Source organism: Neophocaena asiaeorientalis, unplaced genomic scaffold (assembly GCF_003031525.2).
Source record: "Neophocaena asiaeorientalis asiaeorientalis breed wild unplaced genomic scaffold, Neophocaena_asiaeorientalis_V1.1 scaffold249, whole genome shotgun sequence".
NCBI classification, from domain to species: domain Eukaryota; kingdom Metazoa; phylum Chordata; class Mammalia; order Artiodactyla; family Phocoenidae; genus Neophocaena; species Neophocaena asiaeorientalis.
This window is the reverse complement of record NW_020172625.1, coordinates 1,491,883-1,516,815: the sequence shown is the minus strand read 5'-3', so window position 1 is coordinate 1,516,815 and position 24,933 is coordinate 1,491,883. Positions and strand designations below refer to the sequence as shown.

General features: G+C 39.8%; 1 protein-coding gene across 6 annotated transcripts in view; it reads left to right on the top strand.

Moving 5' to 3' along the window:
* Positions 1–24,933, top strand: part of LOC112395617 (TLE family member 4, transcriptional corepressor) — a 147,562-nt gene that overhangs the window by 39,272 nt on the left and 83,357 nt on the right. For 4 of the 6 annotated variants that reach the window (XM_024738932.1, XM_024738931.1, XM_024738930.1 and 1 more), the window contains one exon: positions 6,615–6,689. The exons of the other annotated variants lie outside the window; for them this stretch is intronic. In XM_024738932.1, coding sequence (XP_024594700.1) covers positions 6,615–6,689 — 75 coding nt within the window. The remainder of the gene's footprint in view (positions 1–6,614; positions 6,690–24,933) is intronic. 6 annotated transcript variants of the gene reach the window in all.

Sequence of the window (24,933 nt, the reverse complement as noted above, 5' to 3'; positions counted from 1 at the left end):
GTTGGAGTGAGCACTTATTTTTGCCTTGCATCTGTGAATATTAACAAATGAAAAAAAAAAGAATTCAAATCATTCTTTTGAGCATATTTAACCAAAGTTCTCTGATGATTAGAATTTTTAGGAGTGAAAATTTTAAGCCTTCTTTCTACTTTTATTCTTATATTTACCTAGAGAAACGGGAACATTCCAACTTAAATTCTTTCTAGTGCAAATTTAATTTTTAATTTTAACTAACTCAAAACTGTGTTTTTATTGCCTTGTTAGCTTTTCTAATGAGTAGCAGTTGTGTTTTCTCCAGAATTCTGTAGATTAATTTGGGTGTTCTACATTGCATTTAAATAGTAGAAAATAATACACAGTTACATAGTAGTGATAATGTGTATTTAAGTTCCAGTAGGCTAAGATAGCCAGTCAAATCAATGAACTTCTGTTTTGGACTTTGCATAAATTTGGTCCTTTTAATTTGATGGAAAACAAACCCTTTCGCTGTGTTATGAGATACAGTTGTATGTCAAGTGCTGTTTATTTGGCACCTGGCTTAATATGGCACTGAATTATTCTGAACCACATTTTGCATGTGTAGAATAATCATGAAATAGAAGTTGAAAAATGTGATCAGTCACTTTCATATTGTGCCTTAGGGAGGAAATGAACAAAATACAGTGGTTACATGCACCGGTGGTAGTGTTCTCGCCTCATAATGGCACCAGGTTAACTTGTCTTACTGCTTGCTGTTAACTTTGTAAGGAATCAATGGCTTATGAGAACATGGTTTGATGTAGGAGAGCTTGGCTGAAATCACCAGAGATCCCCTGATCTGTATGCAGTGACACCCGTAAGACCTGAGATCATTCATTAAGGGCCAGCGGCCTTTACAGGGCACGTCTGCTTCCCAGCCAGGGCCGTTTCATCAGTGTTGGTAATGTGTTCTGACAGTGTTGTGTATCCAAGGAATGTCCTAAAGTGACTAATACACCTGGAGTGGGACTTTAGAGGATTTGGACCAGTTTTCTAATTTTTACATTGGGTGGCCTTCCATTTAAAATGTTTTTTCTCACAATACTGAGTGAGGCATCAGAGAGCATAATCCTGTCCTCTAAGTTCCATGGCTGACAGATTGACTTGTTCTGCATGGCCGTGTGTTTGGTTGACAGTTGGATATTTGGTGAGATCCTTATGGCCTGCTTCCCCTCAGGAAATGAAAGATGGTTCTCAGGAAGGAGAACTTTTTTCTGCAGGTTTAAATGTGGGCCTCCTTCCAAAGGCAGCAGTGCCAACTCTTATCTGTATGTGTCTAAAAAAATTAGTGTGTATTTGAGAAACTGACTCATTTCTTTGACTTTCAGTTAGGTAGTGGTTGGATTATTATTACTGGACTTAAGCTTTAAGGTACCTTAAGGTAGAGCTGCATTGTCCAGTACAGTAGCCATGGCCATAAGTAGCTAGCTAGATTTAAATTAAAATTAATTAAAGTTAAATGTGGTTAAAAATCCAGTTTCTCCGTCGCACTAGCCACACTTTGTGTTCAATATCCACCCATATGTGGCTAGAGCACAGATCTAGAACGTTTCCAGCATTGCCGAAAGTTCTGTTGGAAAGCTCTGGACTCGTAGAGCTTATTGGACATATCAGTGAAGAATGCCTTGCCTGCATATGAATGAGAATGAAGAAGACAAGGCCAAATGGTCAGTACGAGAAAGACTCGGGCAACATTTCCCAGGGTGTCTCCTGAGAGCCTTAATCCCGAGCTCCATAGCCAAAATTGTTTGGAAAGGCCTGCATACATCTTCACCCTCTTTCGACACTTGAAGCTCTGAGAAGGCGCGAGCAGTTTGCCAGGTATTAGCCAAATTACACCTTGTGAATTTTAAAATTGTATTTTGTATAAGTAATAACCTAATTTCTTGTGGGCCTAAATAACATTTCTTGGGATACCATTTAGGAAAGACTGACTAAAAGAGTTCTGGTTAAATTTATAGCTCATTTGTGTTAGTAAACTTGGTAGACTTGCTGGAAAAGGCTCTGACTTAATGGATGTGGAGTGACACTTTTACTTGGATTTGATCTGCTCAGGATCAAATTGTGTCTAGTCACATTGAACACAGCCAGAGGAGTAGCCAGAAGGATGAGCGAGTCTCCTAAAGCCAGTGACCTGGGGATATTTAACCTGGAATAGAGAAAGTTGAAAACATGCATTATGCCGTTTTCAAATACCTGAGGGTGCACTACTGTGGAGGAGAATTTAGAGACAGAATCATGTGGCAAGTAGCTAGGGAGCAGTCTTCTCTCCTCCTCCAGCCACTCATTCTTCCTCTTCCTTGATGGACAAGCTTCTTTATCCTTCAGGAACCTTATCCAGGCTGTTCCCTTTGCCTCCAGTTCTTTTCTCCCTGCTTTTCACTCGCGGAACTCTTGCACATTCTTCTGGTCTCAGTTGTCCGGTCCACTTCCTTACGGAATCTTCCTCCAACCCTAAGACTTGATTAGATATTTCTCTGATGAGTGATTTCGTAGCATCCTGTCATTGTCTTCATGGAAACTCTCCTGCAACTGTAATTACAAAGCCTCTTGAATGTTATTAATTCACTGTCTTGTTCATTAATCCTAGTTCCTACCACAGTGCTTGGCACACAGTAGGTGCTTAATAAATAATTGAATGAATGAATAAGAAAACAAAGCCTTTCCTTGATGCCCCAGGAAATGTGCTGACCGTTCCTGCCAATAATCTTCCCTAGTCCTTTAAATCCTACATTCCTGTATTGTAAGACGCTCTCTGTGAATTGTGTAAGGAGGGGGACCATTATCTCTTGCTCACTTTTGCATTTCCACATGTCAGGATAAGAATTTTAGTTCATTTTGCATATCTGTCCTTACTACCCCTATACTACCCCTGTCAATAAGAGGGATTTTTAAAAAAAATTGTAAGTTGTGATAATAGTTTTTTTAATTAAAGTTTTTATAACAGGTACCAGATCTATTGCCTGCCTCAAAGTATTGGCATGGCAGATACTGTCCTTGTAGTCTCTTCTGAGAAACATACGTTCGATATCTAAGGTATATATATATTCTAGTGGTTTGTTAATGCCAGTTTCTCAGCAGGCTTTGTTGGACTTATCGTAAGCTTATATTGTTTTAGTCTCTTTCGTGTGGAAAAAAATATTCTTAATACTTTGAACAAGTGCAAAAAGTAATTTTATGATGATGAAAGTGAGTAGGCAAGTGATTTAACGTATAGATTTTCATTTTACTGGTCTTTTTTTTTTTTTACAGCCATGCTTGTATTCCTTAAATCACAGTATTTTATTGAGATGTAGTTTATGCATCATAAAATTCACTCATTTTTTTAGGTGTACAATTCAGTAATTTTTAGTAAATTTACAGAGTCGTGAAACCATAATCAGAATCTAGGTTTTTTGTCCGTTCGTTTGGATTTTTTAAAATTACAGGTCACAGTATTTTAAAGAATACATATTTGAGGTTTTATTTCTTTAATTTTTTCTCTCCTCCAAATCCCAGTTAGAGGCCCCTCTCTCAGAGACCCTTGGCTTATTAATGTATTCCTAGTGGCACTTTATTTGGTGGTGCTGGTGGAAAGTTCAGACGGGGAACTCGTATCTGAGTGAGCAGCTTGAGCAATGAGAGAGGGCACAGGACTCTTCCTCCTGCAGATTTACCGGGTCTAGAGTGGCTGTCACCACTTGTGGTGAGGCCACAGAGGAGACCAGCAGGAAGTGGGAGAGGAAATGAGACGTGGGTGGAGCGGGAGGAGAGGGGCGGATGGGGAAGGGGAAGAGATGGCAGACTCATGGGAAAGCCTTCACGGTTCTAAGAAGATGTGAAAAACTTGCCAGATTTTCTGAAAATGGAAGAACAGTGCCTCTTTGGGTCCTATTGCGAGAGTACTTCAGGGCTTCTTCTCCTAGTGTTCATTTTTTGCTTTTGGGATCACTTGCCCTTCTTCATGCTGCTTCAGTGTGTGGTACAGTGTTACTTGTGGCTGAGTGAGCAATGTCCGAGTGTTTCTGGTGCTTTCAGAGCACAAGGCGGGAGGAGGCATGCTTTGCCTTAGGGAGCTTCCGTTCTAAAAGTCCTTAAGCACCACATGATTCATGGTTGTAAGCAGAAATAGGGAAATAAAATCCTGAACTACAGGTAGAGTTCAGATATGGTATTAGCCCATGGCCATTGCCAGGAGAGAAAAGGAAGGAGCTGAATCATGACTTCCATTGTCATTTTAGCTTTTTAGCAAGAGTTTCTATAAAAGCATCTGATGTCAGTGTTAACGGTTCACTGGTGTGTTTCTGGTTTTCTCAGTAAATGTACCTGATTTTAATGCCAAGTCAGAAAGATATCCCCACTGCCTAAGGCATCTTTGCTCATCTTGGCAGTTGGAATCTAGTTTATGTAGCAAGAATTGAGCGATCTTCATGGTAGAAAGGCCCTGACTAGATGTATTTTCTGCATTTCTGTCTCATGGAACTGTTCTTTGAATACTTAATGTAAAGTAGATGATATTTCAGTAATATGGAGAGGTATTTAAGTAATATGCAGAAATGGCGGAGAGTAAGAGCTTTTAAAAACTTTAATTGAACGAATGGATGCGTGAATGGAATGAGAGGTATGCATGTTGAATAAGTGTACATGTGTTTCTTTGGCTTTCAGTTTCATGGAAGTTTTGAGCAGCCATTGTTGAGTGTTGGAAAGTAAAAGGTAGAAAATTCCATAAAAATTTTTGTCCATAAACTCACTTTGAATATTATATAATTCCCAGAGTCGTCCTACATGTTTTTTGTTTGTTTGTTTTTTTCTGCTTTCCAAGTACTGCTAATTTTCACTACCCTGACAACCAGATTTGTCCTAAATCTAAATACGAGCTCTGTGCTTGGCACATGGTAGATGCTCAATAAACATACATGGTCAGGTTGGCTTCAAGAGAGAACTGCTATTACTGGCCGTTTTATCGATTATACCTCTCTGTTCCTTCTAGTGTTTTCATGAATCTTTAGGATTTTTACTTTCAGAGAAAGAGGAAAATGAATTATTTCACTTCGGTAAATATTTTATTAAAAAGTAAGGATGGTTGGAGATATCTATTATAAATAAAGATTTTGGGGATTGCTTCTGAAGCCCTTGTTCTGAAACAGACTCTTAAAAAAAAATCAAGGTATACAGATCAGAGTATAATGATATATCAGAGTATAATCAAGGTATAATGATCAGAGTCCATTAAAAGTGTAAAATGCAGTGATCTGTCATTTGACAGTTTTCCTTGCATTATTAATAGGCATAAAATACACATTTCTATTAGGAAATCAAGGGTGAAAACACCGCATGTAGATAAACTAATTTAAAGCAGTTTCCTTTCCCATATCACCTCCCCCACTACCCCTACAGAGCTGGGAAGTGGAAATAGTGGCCGCCCTAGTTAATCCCAGTAACTGTATATTTGGGGGCTTTTCAATGTAGTACCAGGTATGTCGAGGGGAATTGCACATATAACTGATGGCTTAGCTTTTTCTGTGTATTAAGCAGTATGATAGTTGAGCTTCGTACTCACTTCAAATCAGAGAATGTTAGTACATTTCTCAGCTGGGATCAACCAAAACAAGGCTCTTCCCAGCCACAGAAAGGAGTGCCTGTTCCACAGCACAGTCTCTGGCTCTTCATTCACTAAACCAAGTTGAAAAAAGTACAGAAGAGACCTATTTTAGACTCAGTTTGAGTGTGTATGTACTAGAGCGTTCAAGTGTATTTAGTTGGGAATAATATTTACATTTTGGGGGTACTGTATAAGCACTTGTGTGTGTCCAGATGTGAGTGCCTTCATGCAGAGACTTCTGTGCTATTTAATTTTTCTGATATTACTAAAATTATTAAAATCAGATCTTGCTTATTCTCTTTAGAACATAATCGTGGTCAGAGGGATTTTCCTATGCTGTCCATCCTAAGTTTTCAAAAGAAAGATAACTTAAACTTGTAGGTTTTAGTTTTCCTATTGCATTAAAAAAAAATTACCTGAGGTCCTTAAACTTTACTGCTGGCAAGAGTTGTACATTTTTAATATCTTTTAAATATGCAGCCCTTAATGACAGGAATGAAATTAGCGCTTTTTTCACATTTACAGAAGAAATGTAAACGTTGAATTCTATATGTCCTTCTAGTGTCTTCTCTAACAGATACCAGGTGGAAACTTAGTAAGTACTTGCAGGCAATATTTTCAAAGCATGTCTTCTGTAAGTGGCAGAGAAAAAGACAAAGAAAGCAGGTGAGATGGGTTGTGTGGTTTTGTTAGTATTTGTGGAAGATGTTGGGTCAAAGTGCACCAGTGATTTGAAAGTAAAATTTAAGTTGCTTCTGTCAGTTGTAAGGGAGCATCTTTCATGGGGGCGCAGCGATGATCCCTGCAGTTGGATGTCCAGTTACTTCTCAGCACTGTAGACACAGAGGTACCCTAGACATGTAGTCATCCACCACCCAAGAGCTTTTATTTGAAATATGGAGACCCCTGAATCCTGTTTTGCATGTAATTAAAGTTAGAGGACATGTTAGGAAAAGCTGTTCTTGACTGACTAGAAAACAAATAATTGTATTCTGTTTCTGATCTTCATTTATAGCACCAGCAACAAGTGGTGCAGGCTGTGGAACGGGCCAAGCAGGTGACCATGGCAGAACTGAACGCCATCATTGGGGTACGTGGCCTTTCCATTTTAGCTCTCATCATCTTAGTGTTTGTTATCAGCTCTCTCTCACTCTCCTTTTAAATTTTGTTCAACCAAAGGGGCAAAAGGCAATAGAGGACCACGAAGTGAAATGAAGCACTTTGCCTTCAATCTCACATGAAGTTTGTCAGGAACTGTGGACATATTCTCACCAATTCAAGTTGACAGTATTCCTGAAAAGTTTCCCCCTAAGGAGGCTGGGTAGTTCTTTTTCATAATACTTCTTTCCTTTGCAATCAGCCTCTGTTGCTAGCCTATTGCCAGTAAAAAGACACACATTGCCCTGATGTTAAAATGACCTGATTTCTTTTATCTTTCCTCAAATATAGAGTATCTTAATACCATTTTTAGTGACATAAAATGTACATTTTCGCATCTCCCTGCTACTCTTCCTCCCCTGTGATGAGTGGTTCTTTAAGGACTAGGGTCCATTGGTAGTAGAAATAATAGATGAACCATACCTTTTTGCAAAATCAGCGGGCCAGTTGGAAAATCCTTCCTAGTACCATTAACGTTGCATAGAAATCCTGCTGGAATTCATAGGTTTGAGCAGTCACTCCAACTCCACTTATATTTTTGTTCTTCCCGATTAAGGTAACCAGTAATAAAATAAGGTGCTAAAACTTAGAAATAATAAAGGCAAAAAATCTTAGCTGAGAAAAGCACAATATTCACATCTCTGTTTATGCAGCTGTGAGAAGCAGTTCCTTAGGTTATTCTAATGAAGACACTACAACTGTGTCTTTCTGCCCCCTCCCAAATACTTGCTTTTGTGTATAGATTATACACAAAAGTCTTCTCCCTTTTTTCTTCCTCAGTGTATCAAACACACTTTGAAGTGCTGATTATTCCATTTACTTTCATGAAAATTCAAATTGCTGAGTGAAGATGCAGATAAGGGTCGCCTGATAATCAATCTGAAGTGAAGATACTGCTTCAATTATGCCTCTGTCTTTTAACAAGGAAATCAGACCTCTGGGATGGCTGCCGATGGTGGTGGAGCAATAGTCTCTGATTGCAGCTTGTTTTTAATGGGCTGTTTTGAGCTCTATGTTGTGTCCCTCTGACCACAAGAAAATACCAGTAGTAAATTAGAAGACATAATAAATGGAAAAGAGTAACCTCTATTTCCTCGGAAGTGTCCTTTGGCAAGAAGAGGCTGAATCAGCACAAGCCATGTAGAGACTCCTTTGTTGTACATTTTCTGTGTTGAGGGGGTGGTAGAGACATGAGAGATGAATCCATTTCACAATTCGTTCTTATTTCCAAAAAGTCCAGAAAACGGCAGTATAAAAATTTCTTTTTTTAACGTTGAGAAAGCTTTAATTTTAAAGTTAGTGTATATGTATATACCAGCTGTGTTTGCTTGAAGCACATGTTGTATTCCTTTTGGGATATACTTCGATTACCAAATCTCCCAAGGTCACTGGGGATAGAACCTCCTTTTCTCACCCACTATGCAGTCTGCTGTCGAAGGAGAGAATACATGGGTGAGGACCTATAGAAGAGCTGCCTGGGTCATTTCTGGCTTGGTGTTTATTTTTGTATGAACTGCTAAAATACACGTAGCCGTCCTACCTTATGTCTGGTTGGCAGCCCTTTCTAGGAAAACAGAATGCTTTTATGTTTCTTTTTTGAGTCTTATTAGTTACTGTCGGTACGGTGGTGAGATTAATCTAAATCAGAAACACATTGTTTTGTGTTGGATGTTGCTTAAAAATATGAGGGAAGATGTAAAAGCAGAACAGTTCCCTTTCTTTGATCACGTCAAGTATATTTTTAATACTGTTTTATATCTATTTCATTTGCATACTTTGTTTTGAATGGGATGGCAGATGGCCTTTTCTCAGGGAGAAGATGATTTATTAGACTGTAGCCAAGTAACTGACAGACATATTGTGTATATATGGATTTAATTATTAAAACAAAGCTAATTTAATTTGGTGACCTAAAAACTTATTTGAAGAACTAACTCAGAGCTGCATGCTATCAAAGCAGCGTGTGCTGTAGTTGGTGGATCTGGTGGCAATTCCAAATTATTTGTATCTGAGCAGAAAATGGAATCAAAATCACATCATCTGACTGTTCTGCAAAACAGATTGCAGAAATAGAAAAAACAAACCCAGCAGTTTTAGGGAGCCACAAACCAAGTGAGAAGGAAGGAGCCCCATTACACCGAACTCGCTTGATGCATTTCTGTGGCTGCTGTTCTCTGTCTTTGTCTGTTTCAGCCCTGCTTAGTGCCTTGTGTCCAGTAGTTTTCAGTTGTAACATTGTGGAACTTTAAATGCACCTGCTGTTCTGTGTCTGGTTAGGCCTGGCTGTGTTGTGAGGTGGTGGTATTTTGACCTGCTACCAAAAGTGATGAGAGGTCAATTTTAGATTTTTGTGACTTGATTTTTAGGTAGTCGTCAGTGATTTTCTGCACCCAGGGAAGGAAAGTTTTCCTCCTGAGAGGCAAAGACCCACCTAAGCCCCTGCAGACCTTCATTTATTTCTCACTGCATATGTGTCTGTTTTATATGTTATGCACACCATCCAGACAAGCACAAATGTTCCCAAATTTAATGAAATCTGATGAAGCACCTTTTTTAACTCTGCAGTATTATTCTACCTTCATTGGTAAATGAGCCAAACCAGTGATCCATGCAGTTTAAATGCAAAAAGCTGAAGTGAGCCCGAAACCTGGAGAGGCGGCTTGTTCTCTTGACAGTAAGCTAGTTGTGTTTAATGGAATGAAACACAGTTATAATGATTTCTTTCACAGGTCATGTTCAGTTTAAAACTGTTGATAGATAGAAATAAGTTAAATATCATTTATCTTTTATTTATAGGGAAAAAAACCCAGGAAAATGCCTGTGTTGTTTTCTGTAGTTAATATTTTGTTTTGAATTGTTCGTATTTCACATTTCCTTGAAGCTTTCCCGGAGTTCCCTCAAATGGGAGGGGAATGGGAATGTTACGCATCTAGTTAGATCTTGTCATGTGTCCTGCTAGCCACTGTGTTTTTAAATTAGAATCTCTATAAGATCACACTGTTGGAACAACACACAAATTGTAGTTTTAAATCAGTAATATGATCTAATTAGAAATGATGTTTTCATTTCCTGTATTACTAAATTGAGTCATCTGACTATCTTAAAATGCTTTTTAAATCCATTACACTATATAATCAGCACATGCTGTGTGAATGTGGTTATGTTTAATAAAGGAGGCTAAGTTGGAACCTCACAAGAATTTCACCAAAGAAACTCCCATTAAGAAAAAAGTTCTGTTAGTACAAACATTGGAAAAGAAAATGTTTGGCTTGTAAACATAGAAAATGGGGTTCCTTTGGATTCCTTCCCCCTCTTTTTTAACCTCTTTGAGGAAAGAAATGATAGAAAGGTGCATTTTTTAAAAAAGTACACTCCCTTAAAAAATCCTTGAGAACAGGTATGCCATGGTGTTGTAGGAAAATGCAGTTTAGCACAAGAAATGCTGAACCTCAATTTTTAGCAGTGACATTTTAATGATAGGAAGTCTGCAAAATTATTTGCCATCAATTGTAAAGGCAATAACAAGCCTTGGTGGTTTTTCACACTCTCTGTGTTAAGTGCTTTCAGAATGACAGCGTAAACTGTGTTAGAGAACTCCAAGGAAGTAAAACTGATTAAAATGTTCATGCTTGAATGGTGCTGATGGAATAGTTCATTTGGACTTTCTCTACCTCCTGCAGCTCAAGCTGAAATATTAAAATTCAGTGGATTTAAATCTCTCTCCTCTCAGCTCAGGAAAAAAACGTTACATTTTAATAGGTTTTAAACCCATAATTCATTGGTTTGGAGCAGCGCTATTAAATCTATTTAAATATTACTTGTATTACTAAGGCAATGATTTAAATGACTGTGCCTTTACCAGTCTATGTGTTTGAGTTAGTTTAAAAAAAGAAAGACAGTACCCTTGGGGGTTTTTTCCTTCCTCTTAGCGTTTTGTTTTATCGTCCTTGTCCTGTGATTGGCCCTTAAATTGTGTGTGTGTGTGTGTGTACACATATATGCATTTTAGATTGGCATTCTGGCACAAGGTCTTACAGTATGACAGTTTTTAAATGGTACGTCCCTCTTTTTCCATTATAGATTTAAAAACAGCTATTTTAAGTTTCAGAGGCATTTAGATCCACCATCGTGATAATTTCCCTTGTTGTCTTTATAAACTAATTAGCCATTAGGCAAAAAAGCTGAAAGATATAAATATGTGTCTATATTAAAACGTGTGTGTGTGTGTGTTTTCCCCGCCATTACATCACAGCCTCTAATAGCACAAAGTTTGAAATAAAATTAAAAGTAGAACTTCACTTTTTTGACAAAAGCAAAAATGTGTGAAGTATCTGAGAGCCATATTTTATCTCTTCTGTGTTTGCTAATAAAGGGCTTTCCAGAGGTATTCTTACTTTTGCAGTAGTTGTACTCTTCACCCCTTTTGGGCACAGATATCCTGCAGTGCAGAAACCGTGTTGTCCTTCCTTGGCCCACCTCATACCCTCCTTATCTGCCTTTCTCTCTAGTCATTGCCACTACAACGTGTTTTCCGTGGCTTGACAGCACCTCCCCTCAGCTGCACTGGGAAGCTCTTTCATTTCCCCAGTGCTTTTTGTGGGGAGTCCACTCCTCACTTAGGCGTGTGCAGCGTAGAAGAGTGAGGGAGTTTCTCCTCACCATGGGGTAATCCTGGGCTTGTATGTAAGCAGTCAGGGGAACACTCCCCTCCTGACCCTTTGGTGGGCGATTTTGAGATGCTTTCTGCATACAGTCCTTCACAGAGGGGTCCCAGCAATATGGAGTTCAGTTGCCTAAAGCAGTGATCAACTACCTTGTTTTGAGTTTTTCCCTCCTTCCCTGATCACTTTCTTCAGGCCCCACTCCTGTTTTGGAATCATTTTTCCCGATTAACTGCAGCCAAGCCCCGTCCCTCCGCTTTCCTGGAGAATCTAAGACGCTCAGTATTTGACCTCATAGGCCTCAAGCTCTTTAAGGGGACTCTCTGGTGTAGGTAGGCAATTGAACTCAGGTACTACAATCATAGTTTGTTGTGAGCTCTGTGCATAAAACATTTTCTTTAACGTCTCAGCTTTTACATTGTTTTTTAAACGACTACTCTTCAGTGAACTTACAGGTGAGCTTCCCTTTCTTGTTCTGATTACTATCGGTATTTTCTAAATGTATATTATGTGGAATAAACTTAAAAACAAGCTATAAAATAGATTTCTGTTACGTCAGAGATTGTTATTCCAGCTTCGTTACTGTCTTTACTCAGCAGTGTGCCTGGAGCTTAAAGACTTCATAAAGTATGCTGGTCCCTGACTACATGATGTACATAGATTGGTGGGATAAGGGTTGGAGGTGGAGGGCAGAGGCTGGTTTTCTGCAGTTGTAGGGCTCTGTTTACCTGCTCATCTAAGCCAAAGAAAGCAGTTTTAACGTCGTTCTACACATTCCTCCATCTTATATTGGTATGTGTGCCCCTCACTTTTGGTTGTTTATTTTTTTAACTTGTTCATTTACTGTGGATCATCAGGGGACTGTGTTATTGAGTGATGTAGTCATAATCTAATCTTTGTGCTGTAATTTGATGAGGCTCTAAGAGGCAGTAATTTCCCTTCTCTCATATCAAAGACTCTCATATACTTAAGTAATTTTTAAACCCTGTCTCTACTTCAGAACTCCCCAAAAAACCTAGATAAAGAACAGGATTTCTAATCTGTGCTTACTTTGTACACTGTTAATTTGTTACAAAGCTTCTCTAGAAGAAATTTCTAGAAGCTAGTCAGTTTTGTTTGTTCTTACTTGTTGCTAACCTGAAGTGCTACTGTTTTGCTCCTGTTGAAGGGGGAGCCCTCTCTCCCTCCTTCCCCCTAATAAATGCGTTTCCATAGCTCCTGGTACATTTAAGCGCACAGTGTTACAGGAGTTGCAGAACGTGTCTAGGCGGGTGCATCTGACCTAGCTTAAAGCACGTGGGCTTTGGGCTTCCACTGAGAAGAAAGTGGAGTTTCCCAGAGTTTTGCATCTGCATTCACTCAAGACAGCTTGCAAGTTTGCACGTTGTTATCCCCTTTTTATTGGTTAGTGTGGTGTTTTTTGTTTTTTTTTTTTTTATTTGTTCCCATTTTGCTTCCCCCCTTTCTAGTTCTCTTACTGACTTCTTCCCAGTAATGTTTCTACAAGCAACGTCACCAACTCCCATCTAGCCAGACCTTTTCCCGCGTGGACCCAGCCTGCCTTGTGTCCCTCAAAGCTGGGAGAGAGGAGGCAGGCTCCCCCCGAACAGGCAATTAAAGGATTGATGACTTAGGCTAAGTTTTAAGGACTGTTGGTGTGTGTTCTCCTCAAAGCTCCCTAGCATATCATTCTCCCTCAAAATGCATTTGTGACCTTATCTCCTAAGGACTTTTGTGAAAAGGTTAGAACCTTTTATAGAATACTAAGAATAATTTAATGATTACATCTACTCATTCATTCGTTCATTCATTCGTTGCAGCCCATTAAAGGGGCACATTTAAATATTTTTTAATGTTTTCTGAAACATATTCTGAAATGATCCTCAGATTACATTTAAATCATCTTACTAAGGTTTTGGTGTTTGCAAGCTTTCTGATTTTACATTTTACTACACATAAATCAACCTTAATTAGCACATTTTAATTTCAATAAAACTTTAGTGTCCAAGGATAGCAGAATAAGGAGAAACAGGTAATAGAAAACATGGTAAAAATGAGGCTGCATGCATTTCTAAATTTATATTTTTTTAAATTTGGAATTGGGAGCAATACATATTCATTATTAATATTCTGTATATTTTTAAAGATTTATCAAGGTATAATTTACATAAAGTAGAATTTACTCTTTCTAGCTCCTAGTTCTGTGAGTTTGACAACCCAATATAATCATGTGACTGCCACCACTGTCAAGGTACAGAATTTTTCTCTCCTGCCTTGCCCTACCTCCCCAAATTCCTTTGTTCTTTGTAGTCAGTCCTTTTCCCTACCCCAGTCCCTGGCAACTGCCCATGCTGTTTCTATATATATATATATATATGTATATATATGTATATATATATATGTAGCCTTTTGAGTTTTCATCTTCAGTTAGCATAGTGCATTTGAGGTTTGTCTATGTGGTTGCCTGAATCAGCAGTCAGTTCCTTTGTATAGCTGAATAATATTCCAGTATGGATATAACAGTTTATTTAGCCATTCACCCCTTGAAGGACAGTTGGGTTGTCTCCAGGTTTTGGTGTTTGTGAATAAAGCCTGAGTAAATATTAACATACAGATTTTTGTAAATTTTGTAGGTTTTTCCCTAGAAGTGGCATTGCTGAGTTATATGGTTAGTGTATGTTTAAAGTAACTGACACACTCACTGTTTCCCAAAATGACCATACTGTTTTTCAGTCTTCACTAATATGTATGAGAGAACCTTTGTTCCACATCCTCACTAGCACTTGGAATGGTAGGTTTTGGGAGTTTTTAGTCATTTCTGATACGTGTATAGTGGTACTTGTCTTTTTGTGCATTTCCATAAGAGCGAGTGATGTTGAGTGTCTTTTTATGTGCTTATTTGCCATCTCTATATCTTCTTCGGTAAGTATCTGCTCAAATCTTTGCCTATTTTTCTTGAGTCAGTTATTTTATTTTTATCAAGTATTTTGAAATTTAAAAAAAATATTCTGGACATATGTACTTTATTTTGCAAATATTTTCTCCCAATCTGTAGTCATCCTTTAATTTTTTTGATAATGTCTTTTGACAAACAGAAGTTTTGAACATTGATGAAGTCTAATTTATGAATTTTTTTTCTTTAGAGTCCTAACTTTTGACTCCTGTTGGTTCTCAGTAATCTCTGCCTCACCCACAACCACAAATACTTTCTGTTAGGTTTTATTCTAAAAGTTTTATGTTTAGACCCATGATCCAGTTTGAGTTAATTTTTGTTTATGGTGTGAGATACGGGGATATGAGTTGAGTTTCTTTTCTTTTTCTTTCCTTTTTTTTCACCCCCCCAGATGGACATTCAGTTCAGTTGTTCCAGCACCGTTCATTGAAAAGACTGTCTTTTCTCCATTCAGTTGCTGTGCATCATTGTCGAAAATCTATTGACTATATTGTGTGGGGTCCATTTTCTGGACTTTATTTTGTTCCATTAAACTGGTGTCTGGTTTTTTTGCCAATGACACGCTGTCTTGATTTTTGTGGCTTTCATTATTGCTATTCCCCATTCCATTTTGCGGGTTTTTTTGTTTGTTTTGTTTGTTTGTTTTTCTTTTCTTGGTTGCCTTCTTTCCAGTACCCCTCAGAACTCAGGTCCTTAACTGTCAGTATCCAAGAGGTTGGCTGATGGATGAAGGGGAAGAATCCAAGCTCAATAGAACAACTTTCTCTCCTTTAAAAAAATGGTGTCTGTTCTGCCTCTAGACTGTTCTCTCAAGGGTGACTGCTTCTGCCATCTGCCCCTGGTCCCGGGTACTCCTTCTGCTAGTCTCCAGCAGCTTCCTCCTAGTAGAGTTTCTTGTTTGCGCATTTGTCTTTCTGTTCTTCATTCTGTACACAGCAGCCAGAATGATCTTCTTCTAAAATATAAATTGGATCTTTTGCTCCCCAGCTTAAAGCCTGTCTCTGATGGCTGCCCATTTTGCTTAGAATGAAATCTGAATTTCTTACCATGGCCCACAAGTCTCTGTGTGTGCTGACCCTTCACCCACCTCTCTGATTTCACATACCCCTCACTCGATTCATGTGACTTTTAGCCACGTTGGTCTCGTTCTTCTGTCCCTGGATATCCCAGGCATCTTCTTGACTGAGGGATTGTGCACCAGCTCTTCTACCTTCTAGAACCCCCATCCTCCATGTCTTGACATGGTCTTCCTCATGCTCCTCCTTAAAATCTCAGCTCACTGTTTACAGTAGCCAGGACGTGGAAGCAACCTAAGTGTCCATTGACAGATGAATGGATAAAGATGATGTGGCACATATGTACAATGGAATATTACTCAGCCATAAAAAGAAACAAAATTGAATTATAATGAGGTAGATTGACCTAGAGACTGTCATACAGGGTGAAGTAAGTCAGAAAGAGAAAAACAAATACCTATGCTAACACATATATATGGAATCTAAAAAAAAAAAAAGGTTCTGAAGAACCTAGGGGCAGGACAGGAATAAAGACACAGACATAGAGAATGGACTTGAGGACACGGGGAGAGGGAAGGGCAAGCTGGGACGAAGTAAGAGAGTGGCATGGACATATGTACACTACCAAATGTAAAATAGATAGCTAGTGGGAAGCAGCTGCATAGCACAGGGAGATCAGCTCGGTGCTTTGTGACCACCTAGAGGGGTGGGATAGGGAGGGTGGGAGGGAGATGCAAGAGGGAGGGGATATGGGGATATATGTATACATATAACTGATTCACTTTGTTATAAAGCAGAAACTAACACACCATTGTGAAGCAATTATACTCCAACAAAGATGTTAAAAAATTAGAATCTCAGCTCAGATGTTATCTCCTGAGAAAGGACTTCCCTGGTGGCAGATTTTAGTAGCTCTTTCACCCAGTTCATTCTCTGTGCAGTAGCCTGTTTTATTTTCCTCAGAGCATTTACCATTTATTTGTTTATGTGTGTGTTAATTTCCCTTCAATAGCAGGTGGGATCTTGTTCCCTTTTATAGCTGTGGTGCCTAGAACAATATGTAGCTCATCATTTTCAATAAATATTTGTATAATAAGTACTCAGTAACTGTTCAATAAACATGCAATAATTTATTATATTTAATAAATATTTGTTAAATGAACAAATATTCTATTTTGACCTATTTTTGCATTTTGATTTTTTTGTCCCACAATTTTGAGCCAAGGTTGAGAGGAAGGAAGCGTGGACTGGTAGGAAATACATACACAATCCTGGGTGTCACTTGTAGTATGATCTTAGGAATTTCATTTAAAAGTTTTTTCACCCGTAGAATGCAGGACTGGAGCTGATAGCCGCTAAAGTGCTATCCAGTTTTCTAATATTGTATGGGTTGTAAGCCTATTTGTTTTGATGACTCTGGAATTTTTATTTTAAAACTTGGGGGCCTTTTGTGTCACAGTCACTTCTCTAGATTTACATCCCTAGCCTTATATTCTTTTCCCTAAGGGAGTAATTAAAAATAGCAAGCATTTATCGACTATTTGCTTTGTGTTAGTACTGTGCTTAGCATTTGTAGACATTATTTTGTTTAAACTTCATATCAACCCCATGAGGAAGGGAGTATTATTGTCCCAGCTTTACCAATAGTGAAACCAAGCCTCTGAAGGGGTAAGTAGTTTTCTGAAGGCCACACAGGGAGCAAGTGAAGCAAACCTAGACCGACTTCAGAGCTCACACATTTAACCATTCTGTTACACTTGTTCCTTATTTGTTCCCTTGACTCTGTTCTTTCTTTTACACTGGGATCAATAGGCCGTTTATCCTGAGATCCATTATAGTACTGTCCAGTGTTTAGGGTCCAGAGCTCAATAAGGGAGGTGAAAGTGGGTATGCCTGATGCACATAGTAATTGGTTAGCCTAAGCTGAAGTGTATACTAGCTCCACCTATCAGTTGGATACTCCCGACTCCTACTGTGTTTCTTCGTGCTTTTTGTAACTTACTGTCATATGTAAGAATCAAAAGTTGTCATAAACACCAGTACCAAGACAGGTATTTTTAACCTAGGTCCTTGGATCCTCTTGGGTTTCATGCTTGGGTATCAGGCTGTCCATTAGCTCCCTGAAATGTTGGCAGAATTGTGTTTGTTGGGGGGGTGTGGAGGATGTACATTGTCCAGAGAAGAAATTCTGGTCTTAGGTCTCATGGCAAAAAATGTTTGAGCCTGCACCTTACCAAGAATCGAACTGCACAAGATCCTGACATAGTATGATACTTGTTGGAATGTGTGTAGACAGAAGGCAGTTGTCTGTAGCATTATAAGGAGACATTGCTGCATAATTGTTCAGAGACCTGGAAATCAGAAGTTTACACTGAATTTGTTTCTAAATAGTGCCCCAGGGATGAGGGAGTTTCTTGAACTATGGGTGGGTTAAGAAAAACAACAACAAAAAACTGCGTTATGTTGACACTGTCATAGGTATTACGGAAAATAAGTTAACCACATTAAACATTTAATCTTGAACAACTAATGATGATGATTGCTTGGAATATTTTTTGTATTAAGAGGTATTAACTGGAGCTAGCAGCTGCCTTCACATAGTTGTATCAAAAGAAAATACAGGCAAGTATGTATTTCGGAATACTTTTATTAGTCTCCTGTTCATACATGTACCTTTTAAAGGCCTGGGGCACAATGATAACTAAGAACTGGTCCCTGCCTCTTGGTCCCTGTATTCATGATTTCGTGGGAGAGGTAGATCCATAGATGGATGAATCGTGTTTATACAAAGTTATGAACCAAGCACATGGGGACACGGGATGGGGTAGCAGTTACCCACTGAAAGCAAAAGCCTGAGGCTAAGCTAATTATAGGCAGTAGTGGGTGAGGGAGAGGGATAACTGCTGGAGGACCACACAAAGCGGGGGGACCAGTAAGGGGGGACATAAAGCACAGGGATTGCCAATACATTTGGGGGAGTCCTATTTTTGAAATTATCTCATTCTCTTAGGATAAACTGTACTTTTTCTTCATTTCTCCATCTTGAGAAAATTTTGTCCATCCTACTTGTGAATAACACTACTTCATGGGATACATTAATATTGCAAGCTTAAATAATGCTGTTGACCTAATAAGCAAGAGCTAGAGCTGACCCGTACCCCAAACCTTTAAGTAAAACTTAATGGCACCTTTTTTTTTTTTGTCCCCTGTATCGGCAGGCAGACTCTTAACCACTGCGCCACCAGGGAAGCCCAATGGCACATTCTTAAATCCTTTTTAAGGCAGCTCCGTGGCTATTCTGCCTTTGTGATTCTCATGCATTTTTTTCTCCTTGGTAGATTCCATTAAAGGGGGAGAGTTTATCTTGGTGCTCAGGTTGTCTTCTGTGACTAACAGGGACAGTGCCACACTGATCCCGAAGCAAAGTGGCAGTCGTGTATTTTTTTTTATTTTCCCGGATGTTTCTGGGTTGATCAAAGCAATTTATAGACACAGCTCTGTATAAGTTAATATCTGGGAAGAGAAACTGTTGAAGGCAGGAGAACAATTTAAGCTGCTGTCTACCTGGATTGAAAACTCAGAGGTTGTTTTGGGGTTCCTTTCAGCTCATATCCTCAGATGGCCTACGAGCAAAGATAATGCCAGGGCAGGCTTTGTTGGTTGTTCCTTGCAGGCTGAACCTACCTCCTGCTATGGCTAAAACATCCAGGTGCTCAGCCCAGCCTTCCTCTCAGATGCGCTGTGGGCATATGACCCTGTCCAGGTCAAGGAGACATAAAGAAATGCCTTTTTCTCCTTAACGAAAGACCCATAAAGAGAAAATTGCCCTCTTTCCGTGCTTGACCATGGTTGTGTGAGGATGAGTTAATGTTCAGTTCTGCAGCAGCCATCCTGGGGGACATGGGATATGAGAGAGGTCAGGAGAACCAGAGATGCTGACCCAGAGCCTTGATACTGCCGTCATCCAACCAAGCCTGGACTTGTTATGTGAGTAATAAAAACCCCTATTATTTAGGCCACTTTTATTTGGGTATTCTGTAACTTGCAGAGGAACGGTCTTAAGTGATATATTGCTAAACCATGGTGACTCTCCATACATATCTCAAAATTAGAAACAACCTAACCTTTAACCAGTTGGGAGACTAGTTAAGTGAACTCTCATATCTATACAATGGCATGTATTGTACAGCCATTAGGAGTGATCTAGTCAAAGCATTAGTTAGGGGTATGGGAAAATGTTCTTTGATATGCTGAATAGGAAAGGAAGCATTTAACAAGATGGCATGATGTTATTTTTGTTTAAAAATGCTCATATATGCATTGAAAAAATGCTGGATGGGCTCATCAACATTATAGTTTTGTTTGGCTGGTAGGATTATGTGTGACTTTCAATTTCTTTCCATTCTGCTTGTCTTCGTTATTGATAAAACTTTTCTAATCTTAAAACTATAAATGTGAACCTAAAACTACTCTATAAAAATATTAATTAAAAAATTGTAGGGGCTTCCCTGGTGGCGCAGTGGTTGAGAGTCCCCCTGCCGATGCAGGCGACATGGGTTCGTGCCCCGGTCCGGGAAGATCCCACGTGCCGTGGAGCGGCTGGGTCCGTGCGCCATGGCCGCTGAGCCTGCGCGTCCGGTAACTATCTCATGCAGAAGTCAGTCTGAAAAGTATAAAAAGACAGAACTTCAGAACTTTCAGAGAAGAAAAACAACCAAGAAGACTTTTTATCTTGGGGTAGAGAAGTATTTCTTAATGGGTCACAGAAAGCTCAAACCATAAGAAAAAGATATTACTCAGTTAAAATTAAAAGCATCTGTTCATCAGACGATATCTTAAAGAAAATGAAAAGATAAGCTAGAAACTGAGAGAAGATATTTGTTAACACATATAGCCAGCAGATAATTATCCAGCTTTTCCCAGTTTTGTACAAGCTAAAAGTTCAAACTTAACGACGACAAACTCACCACTGCCTAAAGCTCTCATTATTCTTAAGTGAAAGTGTAAAGCCCTTTCTGTCTGTGATCTGATTTCCCATAATGTTGCATCTGACCCCACTTCCTCCTTGTTCACTGGGTTCCCACCAGACTTCTTTTTCTTCCTTGGTCACTGCTGGCTCCTTTCCCTGTCTGGGCCTTTGCAACTGCTTTTCTCTCATCTCCGACTCTCTTCTCCCAGCTCTAGGTGCTCTCATTCTCATCCTTCAGATCTTAGTTCAGAGGTCACTTCCTCAGAGGGGCTGTCTCTTGATTCTTATGAATGAACGATGACTTACCAATTGTGTTAAGACCTCCCTAGTTAAGAAAGGTCCTGATGGGGCAGCAGGTACTTCACTGGGCTGGATGGTGAGGACTTGTGTTCCATTCTTGATGCGGATACAATTTCCCACTGACTTTTACCTTGGGCCTCACATATGCAGGTGTTGGCCTGTAAAATTCTGCACCCAATTCCAACGCGGTATATAGTTTGCCAGATCGCCAAGCAATTCTCTGACACCAGCTGCGTGTGTCATACAGTTCAGCTGGAGATAGCATCAGATCCCACAGGTTAAGGGCTCAGCTCCACAAGAATGCCCCTCCTCCCTGCACTTCAGAAACCATTCCCAAATACAGGTGTTATCATCTGTGTTTTTAACAACCTCCTTGAGTTTGATTAATTTGCTAGAGCAGCTCACAGAACTCAGAGAAACATGTAACTTACCAAATTACCTGTTCTTTAATAAAAGGATGTAGCTCAGGGACAGTCACATGGAAGTCAGATCCATAGGGCAACGTATGGGGAAAGGGTGCAGAGCTTCCACACCCTCTCCAAGTGCACTACTCTCCCCAAATCTCCCTGTGTTCACCGACCTGCAAGCTTTCCAAACCCTGTCCTTTGGGTTGTTCTGGAGGTTTCCTTATATATGGTTTCCTTATATAAGGTTTCCTTATATATGCATGATTGACTAAATCAGTGGCCATTGGTGATTGAACTCAATTCTCCAGCCACTCTCCCCTCCCTCCCTGAAGGTCTGGTGCATGGGACTGAAAGGTCCAACATGCTGTTCATGTGGTTGGTTCTCCTAGCAACCGGCTCCCAACCACGAGTGCCCTCCGAAAGTCACGTCATTAACATAACAAAACACACCTTTTATTGCTCTCTTCACTTAGGAAATTCCTAGAATTTTTGGAGCCCTGTGCCCAGAACTGTGAACTAAGACCAAATATATATTTCTTATTGTAAATCACAGTATCACAGCCTGGTTCAGTGTTTTCCAAACTGCAGTTCCTGAGATTCATGACTATGCAGTGAAATCAATAGTCAACATTTTTTATTTTAAAAAAGAAGAGAATAGAAAATATAAAAATGTGCCGCACATAGTATTTGGTATTTGTTAAACTTTCGTTTTATTTACATGTCTATTCTATGCAGATATGCAACATGCACACACAGGAGTTGTGGTCAGCATGTTGGAAAGCAACTCAGCTAGCTGTCATCTGAGGTTCATTCTACTTCTAAAGTTCTAAGGTCAGCTGCAGAGTTACTGAAGAATCTGAAGTAGATAGGCTTTTTAGATGCAGCTTTACTTTTAAAGAACACTGTGAAGTAACTAAAGAAAGCTTTTCTGAGCAGGATCCCTTAGCTTGGTAACTTTAATGACTACAACACAAAATAGAAGCCTTGGTTTCAGTAAGATAATGTGTTAAAATCTCTTCAAAAAATTCATTAAGTAGTTTAAACGAGCCTCCAGGAAAATGTATTTCTATTATTAATTTGCTTAGAAATACTTCTCCTAGTAAACTATGGACCAATTCAGAAAAAATTCTAATAGGATTTCTGATGGGAAAGTTAATATAATAACTCAGGGTTGGGGGACTTTTGTCCTTTCCTTTTTTTGCTGTTATTACTTTGTGAGTTAAACTGCAAGTTAAGACAGTGGAATCCTTGGCACAGGACTCATGGAATTTGCTTCTTTGCTTGTTACCTGTCTTCCCCTTAAAGACCAGTCCAGAGATCTTGAGGACCATAGAGATCTGTGGTTTTAGTGTGAGAAACTTATCCTTGCAGTGATAATCTTTGTTGGGTTGCTATAAATGCTGGTCTTTCCCCTGCAGTAAATCTCATGTTTTAAGTCATCAGGAATGAATTACAGATAAGCTTAGGTTGTAAAGTTCCTTCCTTTGTTCATTTTTATATTCTTGCTTCTTTCTATGGATTCACTTAACTTTTAGCTTTTGCTAGAGATATTTGATCAAAGTAAGAACTCCCAATCTTTTGTCTGGAAGGGCACATCCTATTTTCCCCACCTCTACAACTATAGGGAAGTGGAAAGAATAGTAAAACAAACACTGTGTACTTACCACCTAGATTCACCAGTTAATATTTTGTCACTTTTGCTTTGTAATGTGTATACACACATACAGACAGATACATACTTTGTGTGTGCCAAATTGTTGGAAAGTACGAGGCAGGGAGACATGATATTTCACCCCTTAATGTATCAGCGTGCATCTTCTATAAACAGTTTTCCAGTATAAGCATGATACAGTTAAGACCTCCATATAGCCAGTGTATAGTTCATATTCGTATTTCTCTAGTTGTCCACAGAAAGTCCTTGATAGCTCGTCTTTCTTCGTAGCAGTTGTCGCCTAATCTGGTACTCACATTCAAGAGTGGCTTTTTGGGCTTCCCTGGTGGCGCAGTGATTGAGAGTCCGCCTGCCGATGCAGGGGACACGGGTTCGTGCCCCGGTCCGGGAAGATCCCACATGCCGCGGAGCGGCCGGGCCCGTGAGCCGTGGCCGCTGAGCCTGCGCGTCCGGAGCCTGTGCTCCACAGCGGGAGAGGCCACAACAGTGAGAGGCCCGCGTACCGCAAAAAAAAAAAAGAGTGGCTTTGTTGTGCCAGTCGTCCCTCACACCCCCAAGAAACAGTCCCCAAGCGATTTCGCTTTATGACTTCGGCATTTTGAAGATTCCAGGCCAGCCTGGTGGACTGCCCTACAACCTGGACTCATCTGATTGTTTTCTGATGTTTAGATTCAGGTTAAGTATTTTTAGTAAAAACACTACGTTGGTGATGTTGTGTACCTGGGTGATGCTGTGTATTTCCCAGTTGTATCACATTGTTGGTGAAGCTAGTAATCTGGGATGATACTTTGACATGTGAATAACCTGTTCCCCAACAACATTTTACCCAGTGGTTTTAGTATCTGTTGACGCTCTTAATACATTTGGAGTAATGAAGTGGTAAATTCTAAATTCTTTTTTCTTTTAAATTAATATTCTTCTGTAAAGAAGAGCTTTTCCTGCCTACCTCCCTTCCTCCTTCCCCTCGTTTTCCGTGAGTGAGTGTGTGTGTGGATATAGACTTCTGGATACCTTTTTCCAATAATAGCAGCAACCATTTATTGAGTGTTTATTATTTGCCAGGCACTGCGCTAAGCGTTTTATATGCACAATCTCATACATTTCCCAGCAGCCTTGGGGAGGTAGATTTTATAACCCTTTCCACGTTTTGCATGAAGGAACTGAGGTCTGAAATCGTAAAGTGCCCTGCTCTTGCTCGCAGAGATGGTGAGGACTCCAGACAGCAGCTCTGATGTCACTTCATGATGTTGCATCCCCACATATCATCCAGGATCTCCTTTCTCAGACTCAGCCCAGCCCACACAGGCAGGGTCCCTACTAACGCGTACCCTCGCGGTCAGAGCAGTGTAGATACCAGCCCCCGGGCCCTTTTCTGTGCTCGCTGCTTTATTTCAGAGTCTGTTGCCTTCTCTTGCCCAGCTCCTGGGTCTGTCGGACCCTCCCTTACTTGTCCCCTGGAATAATGTCTCCTGACTGGATCAAGGCACACATGTTCAGTGCACCTAGCTTGGCCAGCTGGTTGGAAGAGCCATTTTCTAGTCCTTGGCCTCATGGCGTGTCCCACAGCTCCACCTGTTTTCTTGTGGTACCGTGGACTCCACTCCTGGCAACTGGGTTTAAAATAATGCTGTAATCTACTACAGTCACTGTTCTTTATGATGCTTGAATTGTCTCAAGTTTTGCCAGTGAGGACCCCTTCAAGTTGGCCCATTGTCCTATTTGTCACACCCTGTTAGTCTAGATAGCTTTCTTGCTTTCTAGCGCAAGATGTAGCAGGCTCACCTTGCTCTTTTTTTTCTTTTTTAAGAAACCAAGATACGGCACTAAGTGTGCTGATTGCTGCTGGGGTGTCATTGCTTCTAAGAATGAAGGTTTTTTTGTTTGTTTGTTTTTGAGGCTTCTGTTGATAGCACAGTAGAAGTGAAGGGTGGTGGACAAGAAAACCTCCGTTTGGTTTCCAGTTGGAGTTGTGCAGAGTTGCTAGGGATTTGTGTGGATTAAGCTTCTGCCCTCACCCTGCTTCCTGCTTGGTCATTGACCAGTCAAGCCTTGGTAATCAAGCAGTTGGGGACATTTGATTAAAAAGAATTTCTCTTTTTGCTGGCAGATAGACATTTCAAAAGACATTTCCTATGAACTTGATTCTCTAGTGGTTCTTTTTTCCCTTCTTTCCAAACTTGAAACTGTGAGGAGATAAT